Source organism: Adiantum capillus-veneris, chromosome 14, assembly GCF_014529385.1.
Source record: "Adiantum capillus-veneris isolate H3 chromosome 14, ASM1452938v2, whole genome shotgun sequence".
In the NCBI taxonomy this organism is placed as follows: domain Eukaryota; kingdom Viridiplantae; phylum Streptophyta; class Polypodiopsida; order Polypodiales; family Pteridaceae; genus Adiantum; species Adiantum capillus-veneris.
This window is the reverse complement of record NC_140944.1, coordinates 1,040,438-1,066,163: the sequence shown is the minus strand read 5'-3', so window position 1 is coordinate 1,066,163 and position 25,726 is coordinate 1,040,438. Positions and strand designations below refer to the sequence as shown.

Here is a 25,726-nt window from a genome sequence, read left to right as displayed (position 1 = left end):
CCGCTGCGGAATGAGGGCAGAAGCGGGTGAGCCACGTGAGCCGCTGCAGTTCGCGCGCAGGTGTCTGGTGGTTGAAGAACGTCGAGTGAAAAGCTTGAGCTACAGAGAATGCCCGCAGAGGAAACGGTGCGCGAGGGGAAGAGGGGAGGAGGGCCGCAACGCGAGAGCAAAAGCGGGAGCAGCTGAGCTAGTACAAAGGTTGAAAGGGTACGGCCGCCAGCTACGTACCTGTGTATAAAAGTAACGTTAAAAAACTTGGGTAGAACAAGGGCAGATTCCCACGGTGACTGGCGAGGTGGGTTAAGAAGGAAAAGTGTATGTCCGTGGGAAGGGACGTTGAGGAAGGTAAAGAGGGGAATGGCAAGAAGCTGCGTTGTACATCATAGAGAGTGTGTCACTCTTGAAAAACACTTCAATAGTAAAAAAAGACTAACTACAACACTCAGCACGCGATAAATAAACTTGCCAAAGGTAGAAGAGTTGAGAGCAAAGGATTCTCAAAGGATGGAACGGAGGAGAGAAAGGCGGTGAAATTTTGCAAAGAGGTTTACACCAAACGCATTTTGCAAGTAGCTCTTCTGTGGTGTAAACCAAGCATGAGGTGTAGGAGGGTTTAAATAGGTATCCCACAAAGGGTGGAGGGGTTCCCAAGGTAGTAAGTACAAAGTTTAAAGAGGGGGAGGCCTCTTCAATAGGGAAGAATTAGCTCTTTAATGGGGTAGAAAAGGAGGGAAAAGGGGAGGCTTAAAGAGTGCAATTACAAGGGGGTACAAAGAAAAGGGGACTTTGAACAAAAAATTATGGAGAAAAAGGAGAGGAGAGGAAAAAAAGGGGGGGGGCGGGAGGGGGGGGGGGGAGGGGGGGGATTGCAGTAAAAATATGTTTATGGTTGTATCCTTGGAATATGGTAAAGGGTTAAAGCTATGGTAGGGGAGAAGTAGGAAGGGGAAGGGAGATGAAGGTAACGCTTTGTTGGGGAGGGGGGGTTAAGAAAAGGGAGTGAGGCTAGGAGATGGGGGAGAAGGGCTCTTTATAGAGAGAAGTTTTCTAAGATTGGGTGCATGAAGCCAACAAATGACTACTTTGGGAATAGTGGGGAGCTCGGAGTTGCTTTCTAAAAGTTTAGAAAGAGGTTGGTTAATGGAACGGACTAAGTTGAGTTTGTGGGTGAAAGGTAAAAAGGGGATTTTTACATGGAGCCGGTCCCCCCTCCAAAAGGCTTTGTATTATAGGTTTCCGCCATCAAGAGAGACATTTTACAATACAATACTTTGTGTTCCTACAATAACTTGTCGGTGCAATGAAGATGGAAGCTTCAAGCACCAAGCTTTACACTTGAAAACCACAGCATCAATTCCCTCGCAGTCTCAGACCCAAGACCTCATACACCTTCAAAGATGGTGAGAGCTAGCGGGGTATGAGTAGATCGAGAGGAAGAACGAGTATTCTTACGAGACAAGTATATCTCCTCACATAATCACTCATAAAAGCTTAGCATAGTTTAGTAATTAGGATGGTAGAGGAGATGAGCATGCATTGGACCGGACCACCCCCGCTTGTGATCAATGGTCTCTACTTAAGCTTTCTATGCATTCAATTTACACTTTTGTCCTTCCTGGACCATGGATTCATGATTATGCAAAAAGAATTTGGAAAATGCTTAAGCCATGGTCTTGGTGGAAAAAACAACTCAAGATTATGTGGAACAACAAGACGCCTTTAAAATGTCAACTTTTTCTATGGTTCTCATTGCTTGCAATCCTTTTGGTTAGGTCTTTTTAAGCAAGGCACCATGTGGCATCCTCTCTTTGTTATGTTTGTGGTGCATCTATTGAAACAAATCCTTATCTATTAAGGAATTGTACTACCTCTCACAATTGGATCATATAGCAAGGCTTCTTCGAGCTCGTTTCCCTTCTATGAAACATTTTTGGATGTTAGGCATTCTTGCATCTACTCTTAAGACCACGGAGGATTTTTTTTCGTTTGGCTTTGATACTCTTCAATACTAGGCCATGTGGACGATTTGGCAATCGTGAAATCAAACTATTTTCAGTGAGCCACCGATTCTAATGTTTTCCTTTTCCATACAATCTTTGCAATTATTCCTTCATGATTATCTATCTATAGAGCAGATTGACCCGTCATTGTATGCCCTTTTCTCATGTGTGTTTTGACCATGCCTTTGTTCACAATGAACTCGGGCATTTCTTGTATAGATATACTTTGTGGGTTTTACTCATTTTGAGGTTTCCTACTAATAATTGAATAGTGATTTACCACAACAAAAAAAGTGTGTCAGCAAAAGTTCAAACTACTACAACATCATACTTTGCTACGGCACACTAGCAATAGAATTAGCAGCACATCTCAACTGCGTGCACTACATGTGTGATTTTGAGTGAATTATGATGGTGGGAGGCCCAAAAATACGCATTGCAAACTTCAGATTTAACAAAACAGGTAACTGGCGCCTCATGCCACTAAGCCTCGTAGAAAAATTGTGTGGTGTGCATAATCCAGTGAGATCCTTAATTTCAACATAATAATTTACCAACACATTTCTTTCAAAAAATCAGAATAGACAACCGGTTTAGCTATGGACAATCATACCATGACTTTTCTCTCAAAAGGCTGAGCATTATGCAAGAAAAAGTAAGCGGGAGCTCACGAGGTTTCGGGCGAGCTTATCTCCATTTCAGCATACTTAACAAACATGCTTTGAGAATTAAAGGTGGCAGCAGCGACGACATACCACATGGTTTGGACTCCTTTTTTTGATAATCAACCACCGGTAGGGGTTGAATCTAGAACCTTTTATTTACAAGGTACACCGTCTCTCTCAGGTGTGAATAGAGCAGTGACAGCATGCAATCCAAGATCATGAAGCAAAGCTTCACCCGATAATGTGCAGTACTACTGAACAAAATGTAAGGCTCAGCTGTGCAACACTTTGAAGTTGATGTAGTTAAATTACATGTGTTAAGTGTGGTGTAGCAAATCACTACAAAGCTGCTCATGCCATTCGTTCAGGTAATTATTTGACATCAGCACTTTCCTTACCAGGCGGGAAGGAATCATCATATGGGGTGAAGCCATCATTGTCAACCAAAGATGGATCGGCACCGCTCTCCAGCAGATATGCAGCTATGCCCTCCCATTCACATGTTGTAGCATAATGTAAAGCTGTTTGCCCTTCAAAATCCTACACAAAGAAATGCGAAATTGAGCAGACCTCCACCAAGAATTGTCCAGGAGAACAAAAACTACACAAGACCAATACGTTTACAGTAGGGTATGACTTGGCAAATTGAGGGGTATCCAAACTTTACATCATTGATTGCTAAACTGTCTTGTCAAGCAACACAGGAAATGCATAATGTTTCTTTGCACATACACTGCATAATTTCCAAGTCGGAACCGCTTGGAATTTGCCTTGATGAATCCTAAATCGTGTCAGTTGGCAAGCTCTTCTGGAATCGAAATTAGATCATCAAGAGCTGCAGAACATGTGCAAAGGTCCTCTATAACACCGCTTAAAATGGCCCCAGAAGTTTCAAGTTTCATACAGTAACATGTTTCTAATGAAACTTCTGGTGAAACTAGAATCCTGACCACATTTTGAGTTCACACACTTATTTCCCTCTTTGCCTCTATTCACAGAATCCCTCTCCTAAAACGACAGTCCTAACCACATTTTCCAGCACAACAACAGCCTCGCGTGGTAACAAAAAAATCTCATGAAGCTTTAGTAGCAGCACCACCGATACTATGCAATACCTGAGTGTATTATGCAGAAAATAAGTAGCTAATACCACATTCATATAAACCTGTAATAATGTCCAACAACCAGATGATTTTTTATCATAGAACAATTCAGTAGGAACATGCTTGTAAACATACCCTTGCATTGATCTCAGCTCCCTGAGAGAGTAAAAATTTGATAATTTCAAGGTGGCCCTGGTCTGTGGCCCAATGTAATGCAGTCCTTCCGTCGCCATCTATATGAATGATTCACGAGTCCTGTTATTCCAAGTGAAGAAAGAAATCCAAAGAGACTAATATTTAAAAGGCTCACCCTGCTCGTCAACCACAGCATTGGACTGTAGCAATTTTTTCAAACCTATCAAATCACCTGCCTTAGCACACTTGTGGATGCCATCCAGACTAATCATCAACAATCGCATGTTAGATTCACAAACATGATTGAGCTTACGAAACAAAGAAATTTGGAGGGCCTATGAGTACAACCCCTCCTGCTCGATGACATCACTTAACATCGTGCTGAAGACAGGGCCCATGCTGGGAGTTTTTCTACTACTTCCTGTGGGAGGGTCCTCACTACTTCCAGCCGGGACTTCATCCTGGATCAACAAATATTTAATTTCAACTGTAAGCTAAAGCTTAATTTAAACATCCGTTAATCTTCAAAAAACTTACTTCTATGTCTTGATTCCACTGTGGCCAAATCTCTGAAAGGAGGGCTATATAACGCTGCATTGCCTCTTCTGGTGACAGATCTCCCAAACCTTTCCACGCATTCCTTGCACATGCCACCAAAAATGGCTCCGTCCATCATTCAAGGCATGCCAACTATGACTCTGCAATAAAACTAGATCTGACTGCCACACAACCAAATGTGCACTACCCCTTGGTCCTTCACATATGACCTCTCTAGAAACATCTACCCATGGTTCACAGGGGTTTCAGAAACCAAGACACAGAACACATTTTGTTTCGGACACTTCAAAGAAAAGAAACAGAGTTTTGGTCTTAGGGTTTGGAATATGTAAGTCAAGGTACAAACTATGTAGCTTATAGCTACAAACTACAGTTGACATGATGAAACTTGAAACCTCAGAAATTGCACTGAAAGTGTGACATGTCTGGCTCGTGAAAGATGCTCCATCATCCATGCACGATGTGTCATAAAAACAAAATCAAAATTTAGATTAAAAGGTTCAAAAACTTTAAAAGTTGACCACTTAAGTGTAACCCTCCAAAAACTCAAAAAGGCTAACACAGAGCAAATTCTCTACAGTGTACTCAAAGTCTTCACTCTCTGAGGCGTCCTCTCTCCCAATCTACCTATCCACACAAGCTCTCGCCATTATTTGCAAAGTGCCGGAAGACCCAGCCAGCGTGGTCATCCATCCGAAGTTGCCTTTTTGCGCCGTGAAAGGCACGAATCAAGTTACTTTCTCACAAAATTTCGGCGTTCGGTCGAGGGGCCTAAAAAACTAAACACTGCTGGCGTGGCAGCCCGGAATCTGAAGCTGACGCAACAGCCCGGAAATTATGGAACTGTGCTTTTCAGCACCAGCTTTTGTATCTAATGCCTTTAGAATGTGGGGCCCTTTAGAGATGCGCCTTGGGGAAGCTTCTTGCAAAACTGCAGAGCATGATCTCCCAAACGGTTTTACCTTTGTCAAAGCAATATAGAAGAAATACCAAAAGGGGTGCCAAGCTTTTGGGGCAAGTGCATCTAGAAGTGAAACTCCGCCACTCTGTGTCTACCGTGTGGATTCTCTCTCTCTCTCTCTCTCTCTCTCTCTCTCTCTCTCTCTCTCTCTCTCTCTCTCTCTCTCTCTCTCTCATTTGAAGTGCTAAAGTCTATCGCGGTTCTGTTCTTTTCAGCTGGCATGTGGTGCCTGTCGGCCACAGTGGTGTCTCAATCGTTTACTGTGTTGACAAGCAAACCGGTCCTACCAGAATAGACAAAGATGGCATTTCTTGATTCCACTCGGAAAGATGGAGTTTCTTGATTCCACCGAGTACTTGTAGTCAATGTAACAGGGAATGGGCGGAACGCAGCCCAAACATTCTGAAACGGCGTTCTGGACCAGTCCCATTCCCAAAACAAAGTCGGGAATGGAACACCGTTCCGGAACGGGGTGTAACCGGAACGGAGCGGAACATGAGACCGAATGGCGGAATGGGCAAAAGTAGGCATTTGAGGGCAAAAAAATAGGCATTTGGGGGCAGATTTGGGGCTATTTGGGGAACATATTTGGGGCAATTTGAGGACAGGTTTGGAGGCAGATTTGGGGTTGTTTAGGAGTTGATTTGGGACTAAGCTGAATGGAGGAAATTCAAACCTTACTTTAGTCAACCCTTCCGGCCTTGTTCCCGTTCCCCGCTCCTCCTCCCCGTTCCCGTCCCGTTCCGGACCCTCCCGTTCCCATTCCGGGTAACTATACTTGCAATTCCTCCTCCATGAACTTCGCAACATCCTCTCGAAACATCCTCAACAGAATCTACCTATTCTGTGAAGTTTCCAGCAATTCTTGAACTACATATTGCTGCCACTAATGCCTCAAGGTTTCCCTCCTCCGATACTTGACAGTGCAAGAGCTTCCTCTCGACGGCCGACATTCCTCTTGGGAAAGTTCGAAAGACAGATGGTTGCAATGTCTGATTTTTCACCTATAATCACTTCCGGCGAGTGAACGAACGGAAACACACAGATAACTCAAAACTGCACACCCGGCAACACTTTAAGTACTTCAAAACAACTTGAAAAGAGAAAGAGAGAGAGACGACACGGCGCAGCCCAGTTCCTAGCCAAGACGCGTTGGCCCCAAAGACTGGCACCCCTTCCAGTATTTCTTTATTATTGATCTACACGTGTACAACTCCCCTAGGGTCCAAATCTTCCAACTCTACGTCTAGATGCCCGAAAGAGTGGCTAAAATCGGCCCCCAGGGCGGTAAACTTCAGCTTTCACCCGCCGATCTTTACACTATTAAAAATTACTTGAGCTTTACGACAAAGAGGAACTTCACGAATAAGCGTTTGGCTGGAATTCAGCACTTCAAAACAAAACACGGCTTGGCAGCTAGATCGCTTCCAAGCAGACAATGATACCCTGTTGGCCCCAAAGACTGGCGCCCCTTTCGGTATTTCTTTATACTTATTACACTTTAGAAAAACCTGTGAACTTCTACAAGCTGTCCCACTTTTATTGGGCTGAAATTCCCCTACTCTAATCCGATTTCAGTAGCATAACCACAGTAGAAGTCTCCACGGACAAAATCACAAGTAAACAGTGACTTTCCACGCACTTTAGAGCACTTTACAAAACCTGGTGAGAAATTACAGCACGCTGAAATCTCTGTTTTGGCCTCCAATTTACACATGTTCGGTGATTCCCTAGCTTGCCCGAAGCTCCTAGGACCTGTAGGCATCAAAACTGGTCAAAACCCTAAACCTGCGATAAACTACAACAAGCTGTAATTCTCTGTTTTGCGCTCCGATTTGCGTTCCAATCACTTTTGTGGATAGTCCTCGAGCTCCTGCACATGTAGGGTCACTTGACCTTTGATTTAAACGAAATTCCTCGCAGGAAATCTCTCTAAATTGTCCTATATAAGCACGTAAGGCTGCAGTTTAGGTGTGAAATCCTAAACCTACATAAAAACACAGCATGCTGTAATTTTCTGTTTTGCATCATTTTGGGCGGATCAAACACATCTACGCGTGTCTCAAAAGCTCCTGCATGCAATGGGACAATTCCCCTATAAATCGGACGAGTTTTCACCCGCGAAAACTCTCCATTTTCGCATTCCTTCGCGATGGAACTGTGCGTACCTGAAGGGGATTAGCTAATCCGGTTCCTGTACAAAAGGCCCTTGCCTTGGCAAAGGCACATAAAACCCCCAGAACTGTACATGGTCATCTGAGAAGCGGTATTACCATTTGTGCAAAGGGGAGAGAGAGATGCACGAGAGCAAATCATCGCGCTACATGAGATGTGGGAGAAGGCAAATTTTCCATAAAAGCTGTGAGCACCTGCACCCACTACTCACACACACAATGTGGAGCACACTCAAAGTCCAAAAATCAGCCCCCACTCAAAAATGGGCGCCCCCTCTTGAGAGCGACTTCTGGGACTCAATGTTGACCTGCAAGTTGCTCTCCTGCTGCCATGTGTCCAGTTTGCTCCTTTTGGTTTAATTCCTAGTAGCCACCAACTTATAAAGTCTTGTCGAGGGGCCTAAATGACTTTAACTGAGCCTAGCCACTTCTTTACTAGTCGGATTCTAGTGCCGATCGGCCCAACCATCTTGTGGCACTTGCGGGTGAAACTCTCGGCCAACGGCCGTTTCACACTGGCCATGTAATGTCCGAGCATTAGTGATTTTAACAAGAGGGTCCCAAAAATTAAATTAAAATCAAGGGAAAGAAACCAGCAAATATATATATATTGGTTGTCACAGTCTCGTGACATACCCCCCTCTTAAAATCGCAAACGTCCTCAATTGCATGCCATATATAATGCCATAGATGATTTAGTGTGGTAAGCATCCTTTTATCATCGCATGTATCCGCAAGAAGAGTGTGAAACATGTATACAAATGACTTGATGAGACCTTCATACTTTTGTCAAACAATGTACACTTTTATTGCACTTCCTTATGTACATGTGAAGTGCTAGCTCTATCATCCCCCCTCTTTTGAGCACGTATCAAGCCCTTTGACCTTTGCTCTACTGAAGTGATCCGAGTTGGAGAATACGTGAATTATAAACCAAAAGCTTCAAGGTAAAGCTGCAAAACATTTGGTGACTCTCAATTCACTTTCTTCCATCCACTTTGCATCCATAGGTGGATAGTTCTTGAACTTCACCAATACGGTCGTGCAACTTTTCCTTTAACTTTTCTTTCTTTTGACATGTCCTCAAGAAGACTCGGCTGAGTCTTCAGCTTTCTCTACTCTTTCTCACTCCTGGGAAGCTTCAGGAGCTGCTTTTGCAAAGGGCCTCTTTGCTGGTCTTTTCTTCGACTTACCCTCTTTCACGTTGCCCTGAAACCCACTGTCTTCTCCATCAACAAGGCATGACCAGTGTTGGCAACTTCCATAGCTGAGTAAGGGTGGCCACTTTATTCTTTATGCAATAATTGTTGAGTCCTTTAGGCAGCCCAAAACAATACTTCTCTAACTGCTTTGTCAGTGGCACAAACTTGTAGGAAGTTACAGAGAGCAATGCTTTACGGAACTTCCAATTATACTCATATAAGCTTTTGAAAGAATCCGCATTGAGTTGGTGCCAATCCGTCATGACATCGGCTTCAAATTCATTTGACAGCCACGCAAATGCAAACATTTGCTTTAAGTAAACCCATGTGGCAGGTGCCCGTACTTGCATCAACAAAGTCATCCACCATGAACGCGCATTTCCTTTCTTTCAAGAAAGTGGCAGCTTTCCTGACCTTGGAGGCCTCTGTAAAATCCCCCCTACATAAGCTGTATCAAACTGTTGGAGGAAAGTAAGAGCCTTCATCTAGACCTCAAATCCCCTGAAAGCATCAAACTTCACAGTTGCACCACCTTCTTCGTATGGTTTTGGCTAATCTAGCACTCCCAAATTATCATGGGAAATTGTCTACAACATGGGCACCGTAATAGGGATCATCGGCGCTCCTTGGCCATGAACATTCTAAGTCATTGGTGCCATATTTGCCTGCTCGTCAGAAAAACCAACCATGCCAAAACTGGTGTGTGGCACCCCAAACTAGCCTTGATGGCACAAAACCCTTGTTGTATGCCAATCTTACCATACATGGGGTTTGGCATCATGCTCTGCATACCCCAAAGACTGTTTCTAGCATGTACTGCTGGTTTCCAAGCGCAGAACCAGTCATGCTTTGAAACTCGGACCACCCCCGAAATACCCAGGATGTACCGTGGGTTGGGGAAAAACCTGACGCATAACTTGGAAATTAGTTCCATGTCCATTTAAACCAACATTTGAACTCCGAAAGAAGGTTGGCTGAATTGGTAAAGCCTGTGGAGCTGGCGTCCTAACCACTTGTTCGTGGACAAAGGAATTTGTCTTGGAGCCCCAACTGACTCCGCAACATGCGAGTGCTCCTTGCCCTGCTGGGACGCATAAGGGACCTGAGCTTGAGCCTCAACGGGCTCTCCTGCATGAGAAAGTTGCCTTGTCTGTTGTGACACTGGTGGCGCTTGCAAGATTCTGCACCAACCGAGAAAACGCATTTACACCAGTAACCAATTGTGTCCTGAACGCATCCTTGTCTAGTTGCCCAGTCATAAACCCTTGAACTTGTGGAGCATTCACATCAACAAAAGGTACAAACAGTGGTGGTCGTGAACTCTTGTCAACCTCAAACATTGGAGAAACTTTCTATCTCTCCTGTGAAGAGGAACCCTCTTCCCTGGTGTCATTCGTCCTCTCAGCCATAGTGTAATTCCAAGTTCCTGTGCTTTGTCTCTTCGCCGAAACCCAACCAAGGCTCACTTCTTAGGGGAAAAGTGATTTTGTACCGGCGACGGAACCATTAAACCGGCCCGTAGAGCGGTAGACTTTAGCTCTCACCCGAATCTTTACTTCCTAAACTTTACTTAAACTTTACGACAGAGAGGAACTTCACGAATAAGCCTGTGACTGGAATTCAGCACTTCAAAACAAAACACGACTTGGCAGCTAGAGCGCTTCCAAAAAGACGACACCCTGTTGGCCCCAAAGACTGACGCCCTTCCGGTATTTCTTTATACTTATTATACTTGAGAAAACCTGTAAACTTCTACAACCTATCCCACTTTTATCGAGCTAAAATTCCCCTTTTCTAACCCGATTTCGGTAGCATAACCACATTAGAAGTCTCCACGGAGAAAATCCCAAGTAAACAATGACTTTCCACGCACTTTAGAGCACTTTATAAAACCTGGTGAGAAATTACAGCACCCTGAAATCTCTTTTTTTAGCCTCCAATTTGCACCTATTCAGTGATTCCCTAGCTTCCCCGAAGCTCATGGGAACTGTAGGCATCAAAACTCGCCAAAACCCTAAACCTGCAATAAATTACAACAAGCTCTAATTCACTGTTTTGCGCTCCAATTCGTGTTTCAATCACTTTTGTGGGTAGCTCTCGAGCTCCCGCACTTGTAGGGTCACTTGCCCTTTGATTTAGACGAGATTCCTCGCGGGAAATCTCTCTAAATTGTCTTGTATAAGCACCCAAGGCTTTCTCAAGGCTCCCCTGGCATTACCTTGCAGTTTAGGTGCGAAATCCTAAACCTGCTGAAAAGCACAGCAAGCTGTAATTTCTGTTTTGCATCATTTTGAGCGGATCAAACATGTTTACGCGTGTCTCAGCAGCTTTCGCACGCAATGAGACAGTTCCCCTATACATCGGACGAGTTTTCATGTGAGAAAACTCTCCATTTTCACATTTCTTCGCGATGGAATTGTACGTACCTAAAGGGGATTAGTAATTAGCTAATCCAGTTCCTATACAAAAGGCCCTTGCCTTGGCAAAGGCACATAAAACCCCCATAACTATACATGGTCATCTGAGAAGCCCTACTAGTGGTTGGGGAGAGAGATGCGCGAGAGCAAATTGTCGCGCTACATGAGACAAGGGAGAAGGCAAGCTTTCCATTAAAGCTGTAAGCAACTGCACCCACTACTCTCACACACACTGTGGAGCACACGTCCAAAAATCAGTCCCTACTAAAAAATGGGCGCCCCCTCTTGAGGGAGACTTCTAGAACTCAGTGTTACCTGCGAGTTGCTCTCCTACTGCCATGTGTCCAGTTTGCTCCTTTTGGTTTAATTCCTAGTACCCACCAACTTATGAAATCTTTTTTTTTTTTTTGGAAAATAACCTACAACTTTGAAATTACCACACACACACCCAACCCCCGTAGGTGGAGGCAACCTGACTCTTAAGGTGAGCCTTCCCGGCCAGGTAAGGATGGCCAACCCATCATATGGACTAGGGGAACAGCCCCTAAGGGCTACATGTCATACGAGTTGTCAAGGAGGTTTGAACCCAAGACCTTTGACACCATGGGCTCTTGCTCTACCAACTAAGCCGAGGGGCATATGTCACAAACTGCTAACGTGTCAAGCTACTAAAGAATGGAGCAACTATGCAGATCCCGGCTGAGGGGCCTAAACCCTAAGAATAAGCAGACAAAGAAGAAGTTTCTAGTATCTACCAACTTATGGGATCCCGTTCGACGGGGCCCAAGTGACACGAGAATAAAATAAAGTAGGACCCACACATACGCGCGCGTGGATCTCATGACGTGGCAGAACTGTACGAATTCCGGATTTTGCGTTGACATGGTAGAACTGTACGGCTTACCGGATTTTGCACTGCTAACGTGGCAGATTGTACGGATGTCCGCAGATTGCGCTGGCTGTGTTGATGTGGCAGTCGTATGGATTTCCGAAAATCACGTGACAGCTTTTGGGTATCTGCTTTTAGACCAAATGCTTTTGAGTTTGAAGGCTTTTCATGTAAACTGTTGTTCATAGACCAAGGGCCTTTAAATAAGTGCAAATGGCTCCTTCTCTGGCATGCTCCGCGAGAGGTGCAGAGGATGGAGTATTGGCATTGTACTGAGTTCAAGTAATATAAAGAAATACCGAAAGGGGCGCCAAGGTTTGGGGCCGATGCTCTCTGGGGTGGAATTCCGCCACTCCATGTCACGCGTACTCTCTCTCTCTCTCTTTCAGTTTAAGTTGTTATTGAAGTGTTAAAAGTATGTTCAATCTGTTCTTTTCCATTGGCAAATGGCGCCCGTCTTGTGACGGGCTAAATGACTAATTGAGCCTAGCCACTTCTTTACTAGTCAGATTCGAGTGTGGATCGGCCCCACCATCTCGTGGTTGCCTAGCCTTGACACTTGCGGGTGAAATTCTCGCACAATGATTTGCTCTCGCACATCTCTTGCACATATGGTAATGCCCCTCTAGTTGGGCTTCTCAGATGACCATGTACAGTTCTGGGGGTTTTATGCGCATTTGCCAATGCAAGAGTCTTTTGCACAAAAACCGGATTAGCTAGTTGCTAATCCTCTTCAGATACGCACAGTTCCATCACGAAGGAATGCGAAAACGAAGAGTTTTCTTGTGTGAAAACTCGTCCAATTTACACGGGGAACTGTCCCATTGCATGCGGGAGCTTCTGAGACATGCATAGACGTGTTTGCTCCGCTCAAAATGATGCGAAACAGGGAATTACAGCCTGCTGTAGTTTTTTGCAGGTTTAGGGTTTTGCACCTAAACTGCAAGTTATCGCCAGGGGAGCCTCGAGAAGGCCATGGGTGCTTGTACAAGACAATCTAGAGAGATTTCCCACGAGGAATCTTGTCAAATTCAAAGGGCAAGTGACCTTACAGATGCGGGAACTCGAAGGCTACCCACAAGAGTGATCAGCACATGAATCGGAACGCAAAACAGAGAATTACAGCTCCCTGTAATTTTTGCAGGTTTAGGGTTTTGGCCAGTTTTGATGCCTACAGATCCCAAGAGCTTCGAGGAAGCTAGGGAATGACCAAACAAGTGTTTTGGTCCATTTTGGAGGCCAAAAACAGAGAATTCAGCATGCTGTAATTTCTCACCAGGTTTTGCAAAGTGCTGGTTATGCAGCCGAAATTGGGCGAGATTAGGGGAATTTCAGCCCGATAAAAGTGGGACAACTTGTAGAAGTTTAAAGGTTTTTCTCAAAAGCAATAGGAATAAAGAAATACCGAAAGGGGAGCCTGTCTTTGGGGCCAACAAGGTATCGTTGTTTGCTTGGAAGCGCTCTAGTTACCAAGTCGTGAAGTGTCTTGAAGTGTTGAATTCCAGTCACACGTTTGTTTGTGCAGTTCCTTTGCGTCCTAAAGTTTAAAAACTAAGCCGCTGAAGCAAAAACTCCTTCCAAGGATCCTTCCCTGGAAGCAATCCTCTGACAACAAACTTCCCAAGAAGGGCTCTGCTTTGCTGTGTTGGCTCTATGACCCCCCCTGAGAACAAGAGTGATGACCTGCCAGGCCACTTTGGCCCGGGCTATCTGAGTGTCGCGCCCTGACCAAAGGAAATTCCTAATTAGCCTCTCTACCTGGCTGATGCAGGAACTCGAAAAGATCCAACAAGATGTGATGTACCACATAGTAGCCAACAACACTTGGTTGGCCACTACAACTCTGCCTACCAGAGAAAGTCGTGCGGAGCTCCAATGTAACAGCTTCCTCCTGATGGACAGGAGGAGGGAGCAATCTGCTGCTCAGGAGAAAGTATCGAACTACAGTCTCTGGGGGAATCCATCTGAAATCCTCACCTGGCAGCCAATCACGCGTAGGAGCACTACCAACCGAGAAAGCCACTGTCTTTCTCCAGTTGATTCGAGCGCATGATGCACAACAAAAGGTCTCAAGAGCCTGCTCACACCTGTGAAGGTTGGCCTCCTGGCACATCAAGTACAAAGCTGAGTCGTCTGCAAACTCAGCATCCAGTAACTCATCGCCCTGAATAGGGAGCGCTAAGCCACGTAAACCAACTTGCTGCAAACCAAAAATCTGCTCATCGCCTCAGCATAGGCAGAAAGAGGAAGGGGGTAAGAGGGCAGCCCTGTCTGACCGAACGTGTGAGTATGAAGCGATCTCCTCTACCACCTGCCAAAAGTACCTGACTATATGCCCGTCTGTAAAGAGCTGACACACCTCCGATCTAGGCATCTTAGAAGCCCATCCTGCATAGAGTGCCCTCCAAAAAATCCCAGTCAACTCTATCGTAGGCCTTCTCAAAATCGAGAAGAAGTATCACCAGCCCCTCACCATGAAGGCGAGCAAGGGCAGATGCCTCCCAAAACATAAAGATGTTGTCAAGGATACTACGCTCCTTGACAAAACATGTCTGTGTCCCATGTATAATGTGCTCTAGAAGTGGCTGAATCCTCAAACTAAGAGCCTTGGCAAGAATTTTGTAGGGTAAGTTGAGGATGGTGATGGGCCTCCACTGTCAAATCTCATCCAAGGAGCCACCCTCCTTGGAGATGAGGTAAATCAGACCCTCACTCATGCTGTCAGGTATCAATCATGTTGTCACTCATGCTGTGCAAGATGTACTGAAAAGCGTTGCAGAGATCTGAGCCAAGCAAGTCCCATTACTCTAAGAAAAAGCTAGGAGTCAAACCATCCTCACGTAGACAGATGAAACAGGGCCATAGGGCGGTAGACTTTGGCTCACCTGAAACTTTACTCTAAATTTACTACACAAAGGAACTTCACGAATAAGCATGTGACTGAAATTCACCACTTCAAGACAAACCACGGCCTGGCAGCTAGAGCGCTACCAAACAGACAACGACACCCTGTTGGCCCCAAAGACTGGCGTCCCTTTCGGTATTTCTTTATTCTTATTAAACTTGAGGAAAGCCTGAAAACTTCTACAAGTTGTCCCACTTTTATCGGGCTGAAATCTCCTTTACTCTAACCCGATTTCGGCAACATAACCACAGTAGAAGTCTCCACGAACAAAATCCCAAGTAAACAATGACTTTCCATGCACTTAAGAGCACTTTACAAAACCTGGCGAGAAATTGCACCTCGCTGAATTCTCTGTTTTGCGCTCCGATTCGCGCGCCGATCACTTCTGTGGATAACCCTCGAGCTCTCGCACCTGTAGAGTCACTTGCCCCTTGAATTAGACGAGATTCCTTGCAAGAAATCTCTCTAATTTGTCATGTACAAACACCCAATGCTTTCCAGAGGCTCCCCTGGCAAATAAACGACCTGAACGCTTGCATCTACCCCTCACCAAGCTGTCCAAACCTGTCCATGGCTGTAATTGCAAGTTTTTGACCCAATTTCGCAAACATAACGACGCAAAAATCCTTGTAGGTCAAAAGTATACGTCAAGGACAGTTTCCCTTGCGGTATGGAAGCTTTCCAATGAGCTGAAGGTCAATTTCAGCATGCTGTAATTTTCTTTTTTGCCACTGTTAGGTGCCTATTGCCCTGTACAGGCATCCCAAGGCCTTTCCGAGGCTCCCCTAGCAATTCCCTGCAGTTTAGGTGCGAAATTGAAACCGGCCCGTAGGGCGGTGCTTTCACCCGAAATTCTTTACTTTACTTTAGACACGGAGAGAGAGAGAGAGAGAGAGAGAGAGAGAGAGAGAGAGAGAGAGAGTACATTGCAAAAGGAACCTGTGACGGGAATGAACACGTAAGTACACACACGGCTCGGAAGCTAGAATGCTCCGAGCAGACGCCAACAACCTGTAGGCCCCAAAATTGGCGGCCCTTTCGGTATTTCTTTATACTTTGAGAGGGTAAATTACAAAGTAGAGTCCTGGGAATTCCTTACCAATATCCAGCTAGATACCACCTGTTTTGGCCAAATTTCCGCAACATAACAACCCCAAAACTTGCGCGAAACCAATTCCCCTGCTGGAGCTCACTTCCACTGGCATAAACCCTCTGATTCCTGCCCAAAAACAGTAAATTCAGCATGCTGTATTTACTGGTTTTTGCCCTGTTTTCAGCCCTAAACAGTCCCCGAACTGTAATCTGCCAGTGGGACATTGTTCCCAATGGTTCTGATGTCCATATGGCTGAAAAACAGTCAAATTACAGCGCATACACAGTGCTGAAAACGCACCTGTACGGTGAGGTTATGACCCTCACCGGTGCCTGCTTTGGAGTAGCAGTTAGCTACCCCTATTCCTGCTCAAGGAGGCTCTTGCCTCAGCACAAAAGCATGAAACCACACAACTATACATCAATCAGATGAGGAGCCCTCTTGTGGGGCATCACATAACTACACGTAGGGGGGAGAGAGAGAGCAGTGTGTAGTGTGCAGGGCATCACTCCTAGCACCACACTGTACATAGAGTGGAAAGGAAGCGCTCCATAGCTCTTAACCTGTGACAAATTGCAAAATGAGGCCTCTCCCAACTTAAAAATCAACGCCCATTTTTTCTGTATAAGGCAAGTACACAGGAAAGTGCCACTTGGCACGATTACAAGCTTTTGCCTGTTTCAGGGTTATCGCCTAAAAATCTCCCGATTGGTTGCCTAGTTGACTTCGCGGTAGAGTTGTAAAATGTTCCCCTTCTCATTCTGAAGGTAATGACGCGAACACATTTCACGGCCCAAAATAGCAGTTCCCTAATTTTTAGCAGATGCTTCCGTTGGGCTCTCACTGGTCTTCTAACCATCTATCCTCATTGGGACCGCATCCAAAAGTGCAATGTGGCCCAACTGTCGGATACTTTCTGTTGGTGATTGACTTTATGCCTTTATTGAGTTCACTTCCTAGTATCCACCAACTTACTAAGTGTGACGGGGGGACCTACATGATATTGTATTGAGCCTAGACATCCTCTTACTATACGAATTCCAGCGTCAACCCACTTCCCGTCTGTGGGTGAAACTACCGTTCACATTGGCCATACAATGTCCGACCATTTGCAACTTCAAAAAGAGGGTCTCAAAAATAAAACAAAAATCATTAGAAAGAAACCAACAACTAAGGTTAGCAATTGCCACATCCTCATGACATAGTTAACAGTTGCCACGTCCTCGTGACATACCCCCCGTTGAAATCGCAAACGTCCTCGATTGCATACCATAAATACATGCCACTGATGATCTTGTGTTGTTAGCACTCTTTTATCATCGCATGTATCCGCAAGAAAGGTCGTAACACATAGATACAAATGACTTAATGAGACCTTCATACTTTTGTCATTTCCATCTATTACACTGAATTGATATGTACATTTGATGTGCTAGTCCTATCATTACCCCTCCTTTGCACACGCTGGGTTGGGGCATAAGTAGGTTGTAACCCAAAGGCTTCGAGGTAAAGCTGCAATACATTTGGTGACTCTGGCAGTTCTTGCTCTTCCATCCACTTTGCATCCATAGGTGGATAGTTCTTGAACTTCACCAAGTAGCGTCTTGCAACCTGTCCTTTAACTTTTCTATCCTTATGTGCCAAAACTTGCTCAGGTACCAAGATCTCATCAAGTTCCTTAACTTATGGCTGATCCTCATCTCGCATATCTTCTGGCACATCACCCACGAACAGACTCACGTGAAACGCATTATGAATCTTCCACGCATCAGGCAATTTCAGCTTGTAAGCCACATCGTTGATCTTGTCAAGCACTTGAAAAGGCCCATAGTAACGCATATTGAGCTTAGGAAACAGCCGTTCCTTGCCCTTCATCTTCTTTAACCTTGCCTTTTCGAACCTTAACGGTACCCAATCACCAAGTGATAACAACAATTCACGACAGTGACGATCAGCAGCCTTTTTCTGCTTCGCCTGAGTCTTCTCCAAGGCAATTTTAATTTTCTTATGCATTTCATCCATGTTCTCAACATATCGATCTGCCTCAAAGATCTTGTCTTTTGTATACAAAATGAGAGGAACTTTTTTGCCGCCTTCAACAATCTCGAAAGGTGCTTTGCCAGTTGACAAATGCACCGTATTATTGTACGCATACTCAAGCATAGGCAAATATTGTTCCCACTTGCCCTTATTATCTGACACATAGCATTTCAACAAATCTAGGACAGTAGAATAGCCTCTTCTGACTGTCCATCAGTTTGTGGATGAAACGAAGACAAGAACTTGAGCGTAGTGCTCATGTTCTCAAACAATCCTCTCCAAAACAAACCGGTCGTGCAAGATCACGATCACTGACAATCGATTGTGGCCTACCATGGTACTTAAACACATTGTACATAAACAAGCGTGCCATCTGATCAGATTTTATCTTCTTCCTGACAGGGATAAAATGGGTCTGCTTGCTGAACCTGTAGATAATGGTCCATATAACATCATTCCCTGTTGGCGTTCTTCGAAGATCAAAGATAAAGTCCATAGCAATGCTTCCCATGGCTTATCCGAAATCGGCAGTGGTTATAACAACCCTAGTACCTTTTGCCTGTCAAACTTGACCTTTTGGCAAATCAGGCATGCTCGCACAAAGGCATCCACGTCGCTCCTCAAGGTAGGCCAATAGAAGAATGTCTCTACCGCTTTAACCGTCGCATCAATACCACGATGCCCTGCATACGGTGGGACATGACTCTCTTCCATGACCTTATGTCACAATGGCCTAGTGACACAAAGTCTGCCATGCATCATCATAAAACCATCTTTGAGGAGGTAGTGCTAATGATGTTGCCCCTCTTGCAATTGTTCAAAGATCCTTGCAAAATCTTCATCGGTAGCATATTGTTCCTTCAGGTCATCTAACTCATGATGATAAGAAATTGACACAGGTGCAATTTGTGGCTTGATAACGCATCAGCCACAACATTCTGCTTGCCTTCCACATGCATAATCTGAAAGTGGAACATAGAAAGAATGTTTGCCCATCGCATATGCTTTTCGAATAACTTTGATAGTGTCAAGAAGTATCGCAAGGTCTGATGGTCTGTTTGGACAACAAAATCAGCACCTAAGAGGTTGTGCTCCTAGCTAGAAAGCACATGAATCACGGCCAAGAGCTCTTTCTCATAGACTTGCATAGTCTTCTCTGGCCCTTGCAAAATTCGGCTTTATTAAGCTACTACCCGTCCGTCTTGCATTAGCACTGCTCCGATGCTACTACCACACGCATCACATTGGACCACAAATGTCTTCCTAAGATTTGGCAAAACAATTATTGGATCTGAAGTTAACTTTTCCTTTAAGAGACTAAAAGTTGAAATCTCTTTTGGGTCCGTCTGAAAGTGACCTCTTTCTTCTGCAAAGCGTGAAGAGGTGATGCTATCTCTGCAAAATTCATGATAAACCTTCTAAAGTAGGACCACAATCCCAAGAAGCTTCTGACACGTGCACAGTCTTCAAGTCTGGCCATGTCTTAATAGCTTCAACCTTTGCGCGATCCATTTTGACACCATCCTTTGAGACTATGTGGCCAAGAAAGTGAATCTCTTCCAGAAGAATTCACTTTTCTTAGGATTGACAAGTAGCCTGTGACTGCACAGCTCTTCGAACACAATGGTCAAGTGACGCCTATGCTCCTCTTCATTCTTCGAATAGACTATCATGTCATCGAAGAACGTCCCAACAAACTATTGATGCGAGCGGAAAATCCGGTCCATCATTTTGTTGAACGTGGCAGGAGCATTTGTTAGCCCAAACGGCATCACTAGAAACTCATAAAGACCAAATGTCGTTCTAAACGCAATCTTCTGCACATCCTCTGGCTCTATACGAATCTGATGGTACCCACTCTTAAGGTCTATCCTGCTGAAAATTGCAGCACCCTCTAAACGATCGAGAATATCATCAATTCTAAAAATAGGAAACCTATTCTTGATGGTATTCTTGTTCAACGCACGGTAATCAATACGCATGCGCAACAAGCCATCCTTTTTCTGCACTGGGAGCATTGGGGAGCAAAAGGGTGAAGAACTAGGATGAATCAGCCCCTTCTCTAATAACTCCGCAACATGGCCCATAATCTCTTTCTGTTGTGTCGCACTAACCCTGAGGGGAGGTCTATTTGGTGGACTACACCCTAGCACCAAATCTATCCAATGGTCCTCAGGTCTCTCTGGCGGCAATTGTGACGGTAATGAACCCAAGAAACGGTCACTAAACTCTCGCAAAAATGCTGACATTTCTTTATCTAACATAGATAAATTTGACTAACAATTATCTGAAACATCACGTGCAAAAATCAAGTACACAAAAAGATGATTCTTTATTACAGAAGTGATAGCAGAAGCAGATACAATAGGGACAGCCTCCCCTTTGAGCTTTACATCCAAAACATGAGTTTTGCCCCTATGTTGAAAGGTGATCGTCTTGCTGAAGGCATCTAGCACGCCATGCACTGTGAACATCCACGGAATTCCAAGTAGTGCATCGCATCCTTCCAATGGCATGATATAGAACTCTTCTGTGTCCACATACGACTGAATATACAGACGCAGCTTTCCAATAATGGGAGTAACACACTCTGAATAGCCAGGACATGCCAACCCTGCCTATGCTATGTATCCCATTTCTTTAGCTCTGATGCCCAGCTTCATAGCTAGCTCTGGTGAGATAAAGTTTGATTTGGCACCTGGATCAAAGAAGATGAGTGCCGTCTGATCCCTAACTTTACCCCATGCCCTGCATAACTCACTGGCATCTGTACTGGGCCTATCACCCACCATATCTGGCACCAAACCTGCCATGGGTTTAGGCTTCTTGCCTTTCTGGTCCTCTTTATCATCTGAGTCAGCTCGTCTTTTCCTTTGTGGACAATTGGCAGCAAAGTGACCAGGCTGCTCACATATAAAGCATTTATTTTCAGCCATTAGGACCTTCTTTTCCTCAAGCGACTTGCACACAAAAGCCTTCCTTTTCTGTTTCTTTGCCTGTGCTCCAAAAGTCCCGGCTGAATCCTTGTCTTTGGTGGCCTTTTCTGACCCCTCTGACGCTTCAGGAGCCGTTTTCACAAAGGGCTTCTTTGCTGAATTTTTCTTTTGCTGCCCTCCTTTCTCGTTGCTCGGAAACCCATTGTCCTCTCCTTTCAACAAGGCAAGACCAGTGTTAGCAACTTCCATAAGCTGAGTGAGGGTAGCCACTCTGTTCTTGGTACAGAAATCGCGAAGCCCTTTAGGCAACCCACAGCAGTACTTCTCTATCTGCTCTGTCAATGGCACAAATCTGTAGGAGGTCGCTGAGAGTAATGCTTTACAAAACCTCCAATTGTACTCCAGCAAGCTCTTGCATGTAGCCGAAGTAAGCTGGTGCCAATCTATCATGACGTTGGCTTCAAATTCATTTGACAGCCAAACAAATGCAAACAATTGCTTGAAGTAAACCCAAACAATTGCTTGAAGTAAACCCAAGTGGCAGGTGCCTATCTGTCACAAGACGGGCACCACTGCCAAACAGACTGAACAACTATAAGCACTTCAAATAACAACTGAACTGAAATAGAGAGAGACGACACGCGACACGGAGTGGCGGAATTCCACCCCAGAGAGTATTGGCCCCAAACCTTGGCGCCCCTTTCGGTATTTCTTTATATTGCATCAACATAATAAAAGCCGGTACTCCAAACTCTGCACCTTCTCCAAGAAGCATGCAAGAGAATGAGCCCTAACCTCATATTTAAAGGCCTTTGGCCTAAAAAGCAATTACAATGAAAAGCCTTCAAAACTCAAAAGCTCCTGGTCCAAAAAGCAATGCCAAAAGCTGCCAGCTTTTCGTAAATCGCACTAGTGTCCGTACAGCACGCCACGTGTTAGCCCGCCACGTCAACAAATCAGGGTTAGGGTTAGGGTTAGGGTTTTTTATTTTAGGGTTAGGGTTACGGGCAGAATTAGGGTTTTAACAAAATTAGGGTTTCAGACACAATTAGGGTTTTTGATTTAGAGTTAGGGTTTCGGGCAGAATTAGGGTTAGGGTTTCAACAGAATTAGGGTTTTGGACAGAATTAGGATTTCTGATTTTAGGGTTAGGGTTTCAGTAGAATTAGGGTTTTGACACGTCAGCCATTTGTTACATCTCCCCTTCTTGAAGAAGAGTAATCGTCCGCGATTACAACATATCTACTAAACAACTAAAGTTAGCTCAAAAAATTCCGAGGGTCATTCCAAGGGACAATCAGTTTGCTCCTTTTATTAAGGAGTTAGCTTCTCCTTGTTGCTCTTTTGATCAAGGAGTTAGCTTCTCCTTTCGGCCGTTTTGATCAAGGAGTTAGCTTCTCCTTTCGTCCAGATCGGAACTCTTGATATTCCGACGTAGTAAAATTAGCCATCACAACCAGACCGTACTTGTCTTGATGCACTAAAATTACATACCCAGGCAATCTCATGCAATTAGGAATATTCAGTGGTTGGCACATCACAATGCAACACAATTGCTTACATATGCATGTTACAAGACATAGAAACATAAAGCCGCTGATGAACACTCCTCTCGCATAACCTAACAAGAGGTCCGGGCCGAGAGATATTCAACGACTCCCTCATCACTCCTCCCACATAACCTAAAAAGGTCCGGGCCGGAAGATATAGAGGCCTTTTACAACCAAACGCCCCCCAGACCGCAGCCTGCGTCGTTTGGAGGTGCTGAGAGTAACCACTGCTCAGACTCCTCAATACTCCTCCCGCATAACCATCCAGGTCCGGGCCAGGAGTCACAACGACAATTATTTTATAAGCATACAACCAAACGCTCCCCAGGCATCAGCCTGTATCATTCAGAGGTTTTCAAACATACAACAAAACGCTCCCCAGGCATCGGCCTGCGTCATTCCGAGGTTCAAACAATACCAATATAGTATTTCTCACTTCTCCACCCGGGAGTAAAATCACCAATCATTGAAACCAGTATCAAACCAGAGTCAAACAATTCAAATCGGCACCAAAACAGGTTCAAAACAGATACCATCCATTTCAAACAAATTCCAAACAAGATCAAACAGAACTCGAACTTAAAAAGCAATCTCCATGTCAGTCGAGCTCGAAAAGTCGACTGACTTTCCATCTTGAAACCTGCACCAAAAATTAGGGTTAGGTTTCTTCCATGAGGTCGTAGCCGAGCACAGCATGGTCCATCAGCTCTTGGACAAACAATCTTGCTTTGGCGGCGATGGTAGTCCTAAGATAGCAATCGCACTAAACCTCCAAGGTCATCTGCTCGTGAAGAGACATCTATGAGAGATGTCGAGAAATTTCAAGATATAATCTGCTAGGGTTTCCATGGCAAGCATTTCAGGATACCCCACTCTGCCAGATGTTAGGGTGCAGCGGAATGATTGTTTGCGCTTTGCTCAAGATGAGTGCTCCGAACTGTGCTCAAGGTTCCTTTTAGTTCTTATGGAAGGGAGAGCCTTCCGTTCTTAATGGAAAGTGCTATGATCACGAACACAGTGAATGGACAATGTGCGTGCAAGTGTATGAGATTGAGAGATAAAGAGAGAAGAGAGATACGACACCCGAGAGGTTGTAAAACCCTCCTCCGAAGGCCCCACTATCGTCGGCGAGAGTGGTCTAACTTTGATTGCACAAAGGTGTACAATGTGATGCATGGATTGATGCAAATGGGGGCTATGTCGATGACGACGATGATGACTTTAGGGCTGAATTGGGCTCTCTTCTATCTGCTGTCCACAAGGGGGAAAATGCTGAGGATCTGGAGAGATCTTGGGGGTACTTCTCATGGCTGAAAATCCCTGGTTTTGGCAAGGGGATTTGGGCTGATAAAAACGCTGATCATGCAAGGTTCTGGCTGCGTTTTTGTTGCTGTTATCTAGGGCTGAAAACGCTGATGACTTTGCAGGCAAAGCAGCGTTTTGTTAGGCTGATCACCTGCTGTAAAAACGCTGTCAAGGGCTGCGTTTATCAGTGCTGAATTTCTGATGGTAAAACGCTGATTCCTGCTGGTTATTTGCGATCCAAAAACGCTGGGCTTTGGGTTGCCTGAAGGGGGGGAAAACGCCAGGAAAGGGGCTTGATGGCGATGGCTGAAGCTTGGGAAACGCCAGGGAGAGATGCCTTGATGGCGATGTGGCCTCACCAAGATGGCTTGGGGAGGGTCTTGCTGAGAGAGGGAGGGAACACGTGTTGCTTGGTAGCCTGTTGTGTTCCTTGCTCATCTGCTCTATTGTGTTAACTTGGGTTTGCTTATATATTAACTTACCCAATTTGCCCTACTGAGTTCCCAACAAAAGTCACTTAATAAATAAGTGAAAAATGTTAAAAATAGGATAAAGTCACTTGAAAAATCCCCAAACTAACTCTGATGGAATCTGGTGGAAATGCTTATGCTTATGCGGTGTGCAACCAGAGGATATGCATCTACACTGAGTGACTGGGCATGCACGGTCTACGAATAGACTCACAAAAGTGCCAAATCACTTCTAATCTAGACTGACTTGACTGACGGAAACCCTCTTATGGTGTAGCTTGTCCATGGACACATAGGGTTGGGATGTGTCACGTGACACCAGAAGTTGCACTCCGAAGGAAGATGTCATAACTTCGGGCAATTTTTATTTTTTTTTCTTGAAAGCTTGCCAAGTACTTGGAGTATGCTGCTTGGTAGCTGTAGAGATCAACATCTACATGGCACTGCTTCTAAGAAAAACAGTGACTTGAAACCTGGATCCTTCTCTTGCAAGTGATCTTAATTGGCTTATGCCCTGTAAGACATGAGCGGTGAAGACGAGAGCGCGCCCGATGCGCGATAAAGTAAGGGTGGGAGTCGCTAATAGGTCCGGGTTAGAGGCGAAGATCTCTCAAATAAAATTCCATCAATAGCTCTGTCTGCTCTTTTGTAGGACCGGTATGCTTTCAGAAAAGCACACGCCTGATGCTCTGATACCACTGTCACAAGACGAACACCACGTGCCAATAGAAAAGAACAGACTGAACAACTATAAGCACTTCAAATAACAACTGAACTGAAATAGAGAGAGACGACACGCGACACGGAGTGGCGGAATTCCACCCCACAGAGTATTGGCCCCAAACCTTGGCGCCCCTTTCGGTATTTCTTTATATTGCATCAACACAGTACAAGCCGGTACTCCAAACTCTGCACCTTCTCCAGGAAGCATGCCAGAGAATGAGCCCTAACCTCATATTTGAAGGCCCTTGACCTAAAAAGCAGTTACAGTGAAAAGCCTTCAAAACTCAAAGCCTCCTGGTCCAAAAAGCAATGCCAAAAGCTGCAAGCTTTTCGTAAATCGCGTTGGTGTCCGTACAGCAGGCCACGTGTCAGCCCGCAACGTCAGCAAATCAGAGTTAGGGTTTTTTATTTTAGGGTTAGGGTTATGGACAGAATTAGGGTTTCAGACAGAATTAGGGTTTTTGATTTTAGGGTTAGGGTTTCAACAGAATTAGGGTTTCGAACAAAATTAGGGTTTTTGATTTTAGGGTTAGATTTCAGCAGAATTAGGGTGTTGGGCAGAATTAGGGTTTTGACACGTCAACAGTTTGTTACATTGTC

General features: G+C 44.8%; 1 protein-coding gene across 1 annotated transcript in view; it reads right to left on the bottom strand.

Moving 5' to 3' along the window:
* Positions 1–2,619: 2,619 nt before the first annotated feature.
* The window catches only part of LOC147441798 (acyl-CoA-binding domain-containing protein 1-like), a 40,578-nt gene continuing 17,471 nt past the window's right edge, over positions 2,620–25,726 (bottom strand). Inside the window, exons 3-7 of the mRNA XM_086528189.1 lie at positions 4,441–4,543; positions 4,252–4,364; positions 4,079–4,167; positions 3,904–4,001; positions 2,620–3,205 (exon numbers count right to left, since the gene is read on the bottom strand). Of these exons, the coding sequence (XP_086384315.1) occupies positions 3,038–3,205; positions 3,904–4,001; positions 4,079–4,167; positions 4,252–4,364; positions 4,441–4,543 (571 nt within the window). The 3' untranslated portion in view covers positions 2,620–3,037. The remainder of the gene's footprint in view (positions 3,206–3,903; positions 4,002–4,078; positions 4,168–4,251; positions 4,365–4,440; positions 4,544–25,726) is intronic.